At 45.7% G+C, this 12,326-nt stretch overlaps 1 protein-coding gene across 2 annotated transcripts in view; it reads right to left on the bottom strand.

Moving 5' to 3' along the window:
• MYO1H (myosin IH) overlaps positions 1–12,326 on the bottom strand; it is a 245,452-nt gene that overhangs the window by 162,021 nt on the left and 71,105 nt on the right. For both annotated transcript variants that reach the window (XM_029571488.1, XM_029571486.1), the window contains exon 2: positions 8,704–8,865. In XM_029571488.1, the coding sequence (XP_029427348.1) occupies positions 8,704–8,829 (126 nt within the window). In that variant the 5' untranslated portion in view covers positions 8,830–8,865. The remainder of the gene's footprint in view (positions 1–8,703; positions 8,866–12,326) is intronic.

Genomic DNA, 12,326 nt, shown 5'->3' with positions numbered 1-12,326 from the left:
CAAAAGTCGATATCTCAATCTAAGTATTGACTTATATCGTCACTAGTTTTGAAAATATAGACTCAAAAAAGGCTTGTAACGCAGAAGTTTACCAGCGATATTTGTTTCCTGGTAAACTTCTGCGTTACAAGTCTTTTTTGAGTCTATATTTTCAAAACTGGCGACGATATAAGTCAATACTTAGATTGAGATATCGGCTTTTGCAGCAGTGAGAGTTTCTTGCAGCACCAAGCCCCTGATGCAGCCTTGGTTGGCGAAACTCAGCCTGAGTCTGGCTTTTTTTAATAAAATCTTCCACGGTGCAAGGTAGCTCCTTTGTTGTTTATTGCGTTGGCTACGTGGGACCGCCTTCCGATTTGTTTTATTGGACCTTCAGATGTCTTGTTCTCCAGTTCACTCGACACCTCCTGGATGCTTTTGATTGAGTGTCCTGGGGATTGAAGTCCAGGTGTACTGATGTTCTAGACATCTTCATGTACAGATGTCTTTGTCCTCAGACCCTTTTGACTTCTTTGTCTTCAGTTCTTTTGCTGTCAAGCATTCAGACCCTTTTGGCTTCTTCTTCAGGGTAGCCTTCTTCTCAGATGTCTTGGTTCCGGATCTTACCTCCTAGTGGGCCGCCGTCCTATGTCCAACTTTGGGATGACCTTCGGATGCATCTTCCACGCTGGGTCTGAAGTCGTCGCTTCTTCAGGTTGGCCTGCGCCGATCACGCCTGGTCCCCGAAGCTCAGTCCAGGATTGATGCTGCTATGAGTCATGGCCGGATACCGTCATACTGAGTTCTAACTCTTCTGTCGTCTTTTCACTCAGCAAGTGTCTTCATCAGTGTCCCTGATGTTCTTCTCTTCAGCCTTGCCTCATCCTTATCCAGTATCATCTGAACTCGTCTTCAAGTATCGTCTGATCGTCGTCTTCTGTCTTCAAGTCTCGTCTTGTTCCAGTTCCATCGTCTGCCCTCGACCTCTGACCGCATTTGCCATTCCCGTATGGCAGGTCCAAAAGGGCTATCGAGTGGCTGGAGGGCTACCCCAGAGACCAGCATTGCGTTGTTGGGTCTCTACTGATGTGTCAGGTTCAGCGGAGGTCCGAATCCCTGGTCTTCTGCCTGTCTGCCTGTGCTGGGATATGTCTCACCTGCCTCGGCGCTTCCATGGAGCTCCTCTCTGCAGTCGCGTTATGGTCCAAGGGCACTTTCCCCAGAAATGGTATCACTCCCCAGTGCTCCTGCAACAGCCATGGTGCAACCTGTATAATAACAGGGTTGGCTGAAGTTTACAATGCTGGTGGGCAAACACATCTGGGCACAGGCTGACTGGAATGAGAATACTCTTGGAACTAGGAACACACTTGTCTTGGAACAGGAACACTTAGATATCCAATACACACCAGGAAGTAACACCAAGAAAAAAGTCCTGGGATAGGTGGCGATGTCCTTTTGTGGATTACAAACTGGCTAAAAGACAGGAAACAGAGAGTAGGATTAAATGGACAATTTTCTCATGGAGGGGGGTGGGCAGTGGAGTGCCTCAGGGATCTGTACTGAGACCTGTGCTTTTCAATATATTTATAAATGATCTGGAAAAGAATACGACGAGTGAGATAATCAAATTTGCAAATGATACAAAATTATTCAAAGTAATTAAATCACAAGCAGATTGTGACAAATTGCAGGAGGACCTCGTGAGACTGGAAAATTGGGCATCCAAATGGCAGATGAAATTTAATGTGGATAAGTGCAAGGTGATGCATATAGGAAAAAATAGCCCATGTTAGGTTGGATATTAGGAGCTACCACCCAGGAAAGAGATCTAGGCGTCATGGTGGATAATACTTTGAAATCGTCGGCTCAGTGTGCTGTGGCAGTCAAAAAAGAAAACAGAATGTTAGGAATTATTAGGAAGGGAATGGTGAATAAAACAAAAAATGTCATAATGTCTCTGTATTGCTCCATGGTGAGACCGCACCTTGAATTACTGTGTACAATTCTGGTCACCGCATCTCAAAAAAGATATAGTTGCGATGGAGAAGGTACAGAGAAGGGCAACAAAATGATAAAGGGGATGGAACAGCTCCCCTATGAGGAAAGACTAAAGAGGTTAGGACTGTTCAGCTTAGAGTAGAGATGGCTGAGGAGGGATATGATAGAGATTTTTAAAATTATGAGAGGTCTAGAATGGGTAAATGTGAATCGGTTATTTACTCTTTAGGATAATAGAAGGACTAGGGGGCACTCTATGAAGTTAGCATGTAGCACATTTAAAACTAATCAGAGAAAGTTCTTTTTTACTCAACGCACAATTAAACTCTGGAATTTATTGCCAGGGGATGTGGTTAGTGCAATTAGTGTAGCTGGGTTTTAAAAAGGTTTGGATACGTTCTTGGTGGAGAAGTCCATTACCTGCTATTAATCAAGTTGACATAGAAAACAGCCACTGCTATTACTAGCATCAATAGCATGGGATAGACTTAGTTTTTGGGTACTTGCCAGGTACTTATAGCCTGGATTGGCCACTGTTGGAAACAGGATGTTGGGCTTGATGGATCCTTGGTCTGACCCAGTATGGCATGTTCTTATTTTCTTATGTCTCTGGGGTAGCCCTCCGACCACTCCGAAAGCCCTTTCAGACTTTCCGCTTGAGAACAGCTTGTGTGTCAGGACAGACAAAGGCGAGGACAGAAGATGACTCTGGAGACATGGACATGATGAAGGCACTGAGGACTTGGAACTAGATGAAGGCACAATACTTGGAAACATGATGAAACTGAGAGAGCCCTGCACTGCAGTATGCCCTGCACAGCTCGTGGGCTGGCTGCAGACCATGCTGATGGCAGTGCAGATTCTGGACTTGGAACTTAATGAGGACTTGGCATCAAGGCTTGGGACATGACGAAGGCTCTCAGGAGGTCTGGCACCGCTGCACGCCCTACACAACCAGTGGGCTGGTTGTGGACCACGACAATAGTGGTGCAGGCACTGGACTAAGGAACAAAGTGGAAGCTGGAACAAGAACTCAGGACATAGGAACAAGGCTTTAAAACCAAGGGATATCCGGAGACTAGGACCAGCAATGAAGACTCTGTGGATTCCAGACAATACAAAGACTTGAAATCAGGAACAAGACGTGGCATGCAGGAACAAGGACTTGGATTCAGGAACAAAGACCAGAAGTCAGGAACGAAGACGCTGAAGACAGAAACCAGGAACTGGTAAGAGACCAGGAACAACTAACAAGGAATGAAGAAACAATGAAGACCTTGAAGGTGCTAGTAAATCATTGTGAAGGCAACAAGGAACTGACTGAAGGACCCTTTTATAGGGCAGCAGGAAAGCAGAGTTGCTTACCTGTAACAGGTGTTCTCCCAGGACAACAGGATGTAGTCCTCACATGTGGGTGATGTCACTGGATGGAGCCCTATCACGGAAAACTTTTCTGTCAAGTTTCTAGAACTTTTGACTGGCACACTGAGCATACCCAGCATGCCATAATCCCTGTAGCCACAGGGGTCTCCCTTCAGTCTCCTTTGTAGCAAAAGGTGCAAGCGAAAAATAAAATAATAAAACGTTTCGGACCCAACTCCGCGGGGTGGCGGGTGGGTTTCATGAGGACTACATCCTGCTGTCCTGGGAGAGCACCTGCTACAGGTAAGCAACTCTGCTTTCTCCCAGGACAAGCAGGATGGTAGTCCTCACATGTAGGTGATTAGCAAGCTACAGGCTGACTCATATTTAATTTGGACCGACAGCTTACAACTTGTGCAACAGGCACAACAACTGGTGTACTATTGGGGAAAATGAGGCAGCCTGAAAATCATAGCAGATGGAAGTGGAAGGAGTTGATATTATACTGAAAATAAGTTCTTTAAGACAGATTGTCCAAAGGCAGAGTCTTGACGTCCTTCCATGTCCAGGCAGAAATGCGCTGCAAATGTGTGAAGAGAGCTCTATGATGCAGCTTTACAGATCTTAGCAATCGGTGCTGAACAATAGTGTGCTACTGAGGTTGCCATGGCTCTTATTGAGTGTGCCTTCACTCGTCCCTGGAGAGGAAGGCCTGCTTTTTCATAGCAGAACTCGATACAGTCTGCTAGCCAGTTGGAAAGAGTTTGTTTGCCCACTGCAACTCCTGGTTTGTTTTTATCGAAAGAAACAAAGAGTTGGGTGGATTTCCTATGGACTGCAATGCGGTCTAGATAAAACGCAAATGCACTTTTACAGTCCAAGGTGTGCAAAAGTCTCTCGCCCTGGTGAGAGTGAGGCCTTGGGAAAAAGGTGGGTAAGACTATAGATTGATTCAGGTGAAAGTCAGTGACCACCTTGGGAAGGAATTTAGGGTGAGTATGGAGGACCACTCCATGTAGGAACCTTGTATAGGGTGAGTATGTGACAAGTGCTTGTAACTCACTAACCCTTTGAGCAGATGTGATCGCTGCTAGGAAGAGAACTTTCCATGTAAGAAATTTATCATCGCAGGAGTGCAAAGGCTCAAATGGGGAGCGCATGAGCCTTGTAAGTACTACATTTAGGTCCCATTCAGTGACTGGTGGTCGTAGAAGGGGCTTAAGTTGAAGTAGACCCCTCATGAACCGACTCACAAAGGGTTGCGCTGTTACCAGGGCATTCCCCCACTCCCCTGCGGAACGCTGAGATGGCACTCAGGTGTACCCTCACCGAGGAAGTCTGGAGACCAGACTCTGAAAGGTGCCAGAGATAGTCTATTTATTTATTTATTTATTTATTTATTTATTTTTGGTTTTTATATACCGGAAGTTCCTGTATACAATACATATCACTCCGGTTCACAAATAACAGAGATAACTGTCGCCGGGGAGGCGGTTTACATGGAACATATCGAATAAAATGAACAGATAATCTATAATAAAGTACAATCTAATTTGAAACAACTGAAATCAACTTAGAAAATAACTTGGAACATATAACTGACGCAAGATGAACATTACTTTATTGCTGTAAGACAAGGCTGGATGTTTGTTCTTCTTGCTTTTAGCTCTCTGGGAAAGCTTGATGGAAGAGCCAAGTCTTGAGTTTCACCTTGAAAGTAGTATGGCACGGTTCAAGGCGGAGGTCCGGTGGTAGTGAGTTCCAGAGAGACGGGCCCGCTGTGGATAGAGCACGTTTCCTCAGGGAAGATTTTGCAGGTTGGGTGATCATTCTGTTCTGGTATGCCCTTCTGGTTGGTTTGTTAGAAGAGTGTAGTTGAAGCTGGAAAGTTAAGTTGAGTGGGAGATGTTATGAAGTGCCTTGTGAATCATCATGCAGGTCTTGAACTGAATCCTATATTTGATGGGGAGCCAGTGGATAATAGATAATATATAATAGATAATATAATATAATATAATATAATATAATATAATATAATAGATAATAGATAATAGATAATAGATAATAGATAATAGATAATAGAGAAAAAGCAGGAAAAAGCATTTGAGAAACATCCAGGCTGTGAGGGATAGGGTCTGAAGGTTTGGGTGGTGTAACATGCCTTGGTTCTGAGTTATGAGTGTAGGCGCTGTGCCCAGGCGAATAGGTTCTCTGATCGAGAGGTCGAGAAGCATGGGAAACCACACATGTCGAGGCCAGTATGGGGCTATGAGTATCATTGATCCTTTGTCCTATTGTAGTTTCACGAGGATTTTGGCTATCAGCGGTATCGGGGGATACACGTATAGGAGGCCTGTGTTCCAGGGGTGAGCCAAGGCGTCCATGGCTAATGTGTTTTGTTGCCTCTGCAGGGAGCAGAATCTGTCCACTTTGTGATTCAATTCAGATGCAAAGAGATCGATGGTTGGTTGACCCCAGCGTTGGAAGAGTTTGCTCGCCACATTGGGATCTTGAGACCAGTTGTGGGGATGGAATTGTTGACTGAGGCGATCTGCTAGTAGGTTCTGTATGCCTTCTAGATAAGTGGCCCAGAGATGCATGGAGTGTGCAAGGGCCCAGCCCCAGATCTCCGCAGCTTCTTGGCAAAGGAGATAAGAGCCTGTTCCTCCCTGTTTGTTCAAGTACCAGATTGCAACTATGTTGTCTGTTTGTATGAGAACAGTCTTGTGTGAAAGGCAGTCCTTGAATGCATAAAGAGCATAATGTATGGCTCGAAGCTCCAGGAAGTTGATTTGATATTTTGCTTCGAGTTGTGTCGAAGTACCTTGAGTTTGAAGGTTGTTCACGTGAGCTCCCCAACCCAAGTTGGATGCGTCCGTGGTTAAGGTTACTTGTGGAATTGGCTGCTGGAAGGGTAGACCTGTCAGCAGGTTGGCTTTGTTTGTCCACCAGAGAAGTGAATCTGGGATGAAAGAGGTTGAGTGGCTTGGAGCCATTGAGATTTCAAAGTCCATTGAGTTATTCTCATGGCCAGCCTGGCCATAGGAGTGACGTGGACCGTGGAAGCCATGTGGCCCAGCAATGTTAGGAATTGATGGGCTGAGGCTGTTCTCTTTGTGCGCAGAGACTTAGCCAGTTTGGAGAGTGTGTCTGCACGGCCGTTGGGTAAGATGAGGGCATTGAGTCGATGTAATAGCGGTGCAAACATCGATGGTTCAGTAGTCTGCGCTGGTATGGGGGCCGACAACGGTGGAGGTTGGAGGTTTTGGACGGCATCGAGCACTGCCTGGTGGATGAGGACATGCAGTTCCTCCCTGAAAGCTGGTATAGACAGAGCAGCTACAGGGGGAGGCAGGCTAGGCGTACTGGCCTTTCCACAATAATTTGTGAAGGTTCAGTTCCCGGCACCGGTATCGGTGGGGAACGCCTCAGGGCATCAGGTGCAGAGGAGAATGGAGGCTCCTATGACCGGGACCTCTTCGATGGTGGCTCGGTGGCCTTCGATGCCGATGGGATGTCAGTGCTGGCACCGGGCATGGGATTGGGTTGATGCTGGTGCCAATGCTTTATCCAGTACTCGGTGTGGTCTTTCCCCAACACCGAGGATGATGCAATAGATGTCCTGGATGACGTCGGTGACGGATGGTCACCGGCTCCATGTTGTTCCCAGCGAGGTTTGTCGGTAGATGGAGATGGAGTTTTAGATGCCGGAGATGACTGGGCAGAAGTCGATGGAGCAGATTTTAACTGGAAAAGAGACTCCATTTTATCCAGACGTGCTCTTCTGCCCTTGGAAGTCAATTGGGCACATTCAGGACACCGACGGACGTCGTGAGACAAGCCCAGGCATAGCACATACACGGTGTGTGGGTCTGTGATGGACATTGTTCGCGGACAGTCGGGGCATTTTCAAAACCCGGTCACCATGTCGGTGGAAAGGGCGCAAAAATGGTCAGTGGCCTGTGGGAACCGAGTGGCAGGCGGGACCCGGCCGGAGATGCGAGAGAGTACTCATCAAGCGATCGAGGTATACGGGGTGCGATGGGAGATCCCTGATAGGTGAACTTCAAGACTTTTCCGTGAGGAAAAAAGGAGTGAGAAAATCTCACAGAGCTCCTAAACTGCGAGTTATGCTCAGTGTGCCAGTTAAAAGTTCTAGAAACTTTGACAGAAAAGTTTTCCGTGATAGGGTTCCGTCCAGTGTCATCACCCACATGTGAGGACTACCATCCTGCTTGCCCTGGGAGAAGAACGTCATCAGGTGGGGCATTTCCCACCACGGTCCATTTAAATCTTGAAGAGACATGCGCGCTTGTCTATGCATACCAGCAGGAGAGGAGCCATGGCAGCAAGGATGGCAGAAGCAGTGCTCCGATTGCACAGAGAGGCAACGCAGCGACAGCAACACAAGGCCGTGCCAGGAGACAGAAGTGGCACCCACCGGCATCGGGAGTTGGTGGCATCCGGGAGTCGGGAGGTGAGTGAGCTGCTCACGGGCCTGTCCAGAAGGCGGAATCACAACAGCCAATTACCCTAGCTGAAGAGGAAATCTGTTTCAAAGGGCACTTCATCCAACCTCCCTTTCAACCCTGAATCTTTGATTCTGCCTATGGGCAACAAAATTTTAAATCCGGCACTGGAATGGGGTGGAGACAGTGCACGGAAGATGCTTCCACATGACGTCACCTCAAACATAGGTAGAGTAGCCAAAACCACATGATCAAATTTCAATCAGCAAACTGCCTCATTTAAATACGTTCCAAAACACTTGTGTTCCAACTCCAGATATATGGTTGATGGTCTATAAATTTTAGGTGTGAAGGAATACCAGATGCAATTGGGCTCCCTAAAGTTTGAGACTTCAAAAGCTGAGGTCACAATGGGAGTGACCTTGCCCTGGGGCTCACATTAAATTTTCCTAAAATACTGGCTGAGGTTTTGCTGCTAGAAATGGTGTTCTAATCTATCATGACTTACTCTCCTATCAATGATCATGATGCCATGTTTCACAGCAAGGAAAGAAGCCTTCCAAATCATGTGTTAGAGGTAACTTGGAATCTTCCTTGTTAGGCGGAATAACGCTGAATTTCAAATGAGAAAGACATTCTCCTCCTTGCTGCTCAGTGAGGCAGTTTCTGGAGAGAGACTTCATACCACGCCTTGCTTCTTGACACTCTCTACTGATGTATTTGTGTACCAGCAGTGCTGATCTCAACTGGAAGAAGCAGGCTATAAACCCCTTAGCCCAATGGAATGGAAATCTAAGAGCCAGGAATGGCCAAAAGTCTCCTTCCAGATAAACATTTCACTTGACTTTCCAGCACAGTGAGAAAAAAAAACAAACAAACAATGCAGATTTACATAGATGAGGTTCTCCCGAAAACGCTTGCGCAGGTTGTCCAGAAAAGCCGTCTCACTGGTGAAGGAATCCAACAGGACAAAATCCTGCACCCCAACTCGCTCCCGGGCGGGCAGTGCCCCTTCCATGCTCTGCCCCTCTCAGTTCTCTTTTGCTGTTTCTTCCTGGAAAAGGCAGAAGAGAATAAGATCTCATTAGCACTCACTGCTCAATGTTTTCCTAACTTTGATGCTCCAATAGGACAGTTGTGGTGACATGTTTGTGCAAATAAATATTTTACATTTCCATAGCCATGGCTTCTTAAACCTTTCCTCAGGATTCCCAGTCAGTCAGGTTTTCAGAATATCCATGATGAATATAGATGAGATTCAGTATTGGAGATCTAGTATATGTAAATTTATGCCATGCATGTTCATCGTGGATATCCTGAAAACCCAGCTGGCTAGGGGAGGGTCCCTAGGATAAGTTTGAGAAGCCCAGCAAGGCCTCTAATATTCTTGAATTCACTATAAACTCAACAGGAAGATCCCAAGATTGAGTTTTCTGAACTGTAACTCCTCTGCCACTATTTATGAAGTAGAAAAATAGCAAAGTTTATGTTAAACATAGTGATTACCTCTAATTCTACAGTTCCGCAAGGTGATTAATGGATCACATAAAAGAATGATACAACAGGGTAAGAAGTTGTAAAAAATTCCCATTATATGAGGTGGAAAGAAGTCCCAGTTTGTCTTGGCAAACCTATGTTTTATCTCATTGATTAAAGACGTTGTAATCTACGCTACAAGTGGCAAATAAAGCAATATTTCTTCATTACACAGTGTACAGGAGTTTTCCTTGTCCTTCCTAGTATTGTTACTATGAATGCATGTCTCATTCTGTTTCTGCTCGATTCAGATCCTCTCATAACAGATCCTGCCTTTTTTAAAATTCTAGGTGCTTCATGAAATTAAATTCTTTTGGCCATCCAGGGTATGAAGTAAGAAGTAACTTACCAGTCTGAGGTTGGTGGGGTTGAGTTTTTTTTTTCTTTTTTTAATGGGGGAACTTCATTCTCTATTTTACTTTTCTTTTTTAAGGGAAAGTTTAATACTCCTACTTTAGCCACGGTCCAGATGTTTTGGGGGGTTTTTTTACCCCCAGAAGGGAAAATTTTAACCTCTTCCTTCCTCCATCCCACCCCACCCCCATCATATTCTACAGATTCTCAATCTTAGCCAAAAGGCTAAGAAGGGACCATCTTCAACTCAGAGTCTGCATTTGGATCTTAGCCATAAAGAGGCTAGATATCACCCCCAGACCCCCAGAACATCTGGAGACCTTCTCTAATAAAGTTTGCTGCGATCAGAATGAGGTCTTTACAGTGCTGCTATCAGAACATAAGGCAGGATCTTACTGCGCCTGGTGTCTCAGCACTGCTTTTCTGTACTCTTAAAAGAGCATTGCCAGGCACAAGTAGAAGTTTTAACCAGTGGCCAGCAGATGGCTTCAGAAGATAAGAAGAGAGAGAGACAGCCAGAATGTAAGAGAAAAATCCCTGCTGTAGGAGGGCAAGGTTTTATGCATGAAACAGAGATGAGCCAAGAAAAGCATGCTTTAGGATTGCAATCATAAATCCCACTCTTCTTGCAGGAGGACTTTATCGAATTATGGCCATAGGTTACAATAATAACAGGAAGATACCTATGGCATTGTACCAGGAAGTAAAATGGGCATGTTAGATTTATTTATTTATTTATTTAACAATTTTTATATACCGGCATTCGTAGGACACATCATGTCGGTTCACAATTAACTGAGAAAGGAAATTACAATGAACGAGGATAGAGAGAGTCAACGATATTACAATGAACTAGGAAACCAGGATAGAGAGAGTCAACGAGCAGGGATACAACTTTGAAAAACGAACTGGATGATGATTATCCATGTTAAGAGTAGGTATGCATCAGGATGTTAAGGATGCATTTACACTTAAGAAATTAACATATGAACTTATTTACAGAATTAAAATTAAATGCAGGGGCAGGGAGAAGGGGAGAGGGGGAGCGAGGGGGGGAAAGGAGAGGAGGGGGTAGGGGTATAGGAGAACGTTAAGGCAGTGGCACTTTCAAGGAAGGGCTGTTTGTAGGAAAAGAGGGGAGGGGTAGGGGAGAGGCAGCAAGGTGCTGGGGAAGGGTGGGGGGAGGGAGCTGGGGAGGGTGAGGGAGTTAGAATGGTGAGGGAGAAGGGGGGAGCTGGGAAGGTAAGGGAGCAGGGGGAGTTGGGATGGCGAAAGGGAGGTTGAGGAGGGGGTGTGTAGGCTGAGCGGGAGCTGAGTAAGATCGAGACATGACAATGCCTAGGATTGGGAGGAGTTGGGGTATGCCTGTTTAAAGAGCCATGTCTTGATCCCTTTTTTGAAATGGCTCAGGGACGGTTCTAGGCGGAGTTTAGCAGGAAGGGAGTTCCAGAGGGTGGGACCCGCAATGGAGAAGGCTCTGTCCCGGGTAGTGGTAAGGTGCCCAATTTTGAGTGAAGGGGTTTGAAGTGTGCCAGCGAGGGTGTTTCTGGTGGGGCGATTAGTTTGACGGAAATGTGGCATGTCCTCAAGCCAGGGGGAGTTGTTTTTGTATAATGTGTTATGGAGGATAGTAAGTGTTTTGTATTGGGAACGGTAGGAAATAGGGAGCCAGTGGAGATCCTGTAGTATGGGAGTGATGTGGTCAGTTTTCCTGGTGTTTGTTAAGATTCTAGCCATAGCATTTTGGAGGATTTGGAGGGGTTTAATAGTGGAGGCAGGGAGACCTATGAGAAGGGAGTTGCAATAGTCGATTTTAGATAGTATGGTGGTTTGCATAACAGTACGGAAGTCGTGGGCGTGGAGGAGGGGCTTCAGTTTTTTGAGGGTTTGAAGTTTAAAGAAGCCCCCTTTTAGCAGTGATTTAATGTGGGATTTGAAGCTTAGCTGATTGTCTAGGGAAACTCCTAAATCTCTGACACAGGGCGGTAGTGTGTGAGCTTGTGAGGTGTTTTGATTCATTTGGTGGATCGAGTCGATTGATTGATTTGTTAGGATAAGGATTTCTGTTTTAGAGGCATTGAGTGCAAGGTGGATATTGGAGAGGAGAGAGTTGATGGATGTCAGGCAAGTTTCCCAATATTGCAGGGTTTCAGTGAGGGATTTCCGAATGGGAATGAGTATTTGTATGTCGTCTGCATATAAGAAAAATTTTAGTCCTAGTTTAGAGAGTAGGTGGCAGAGTGGGAGTAGATATATATTGAAGAGGGTGGACGATAAAGAGGAGCCTTGTGGTACGCCTTGTGTGAGGGGAATGTGAGCGGATTCAAAGTTATCAAGTTTGACTAGGTACTTTCTGTGGTCAAGGTATGAGGAGAACCAGGATAGGGCTGTATTTGAAATGCCTATCTCCGCTAACCGTGATAATAGGATTTGATGGTTCACGGTATCGAAAGCGGCAGAGATATCAAGGAGGGCAAGTATATATGAGTGACCGTGGTCCATGCCTTTGAGGACGGTGTCAGTTATTGCAAGCAGGAGTTTTTCGGTGCTTCGGTCTTGACGAAAGCCATATTGAGCGGGATGTAAGATATTGTTTTCTTCTAGGAAATCAGTGAGTTGCATGTT

This window comes from Rhinatrema bivittatum, chromosome 11 (assembly GCF_901001135.1).
Source record: "Rhinatrema bivittatum chromosome 11, aRhiBiv1.1, whole genome shotgun sequence".
NCBI classification, from domain to species: Eukaryota; Metazoa; Chordata; class Amphibia; order Gymnophiona; family Rhinatrematidae; genus Rhinatrema; species Rhinatrema bivittatum.
The sequence above is the reverse complement of the archived record's forward strand: the minus strand, read 5'-3'. Positions and strand labels throughout refer to the sequence as shown.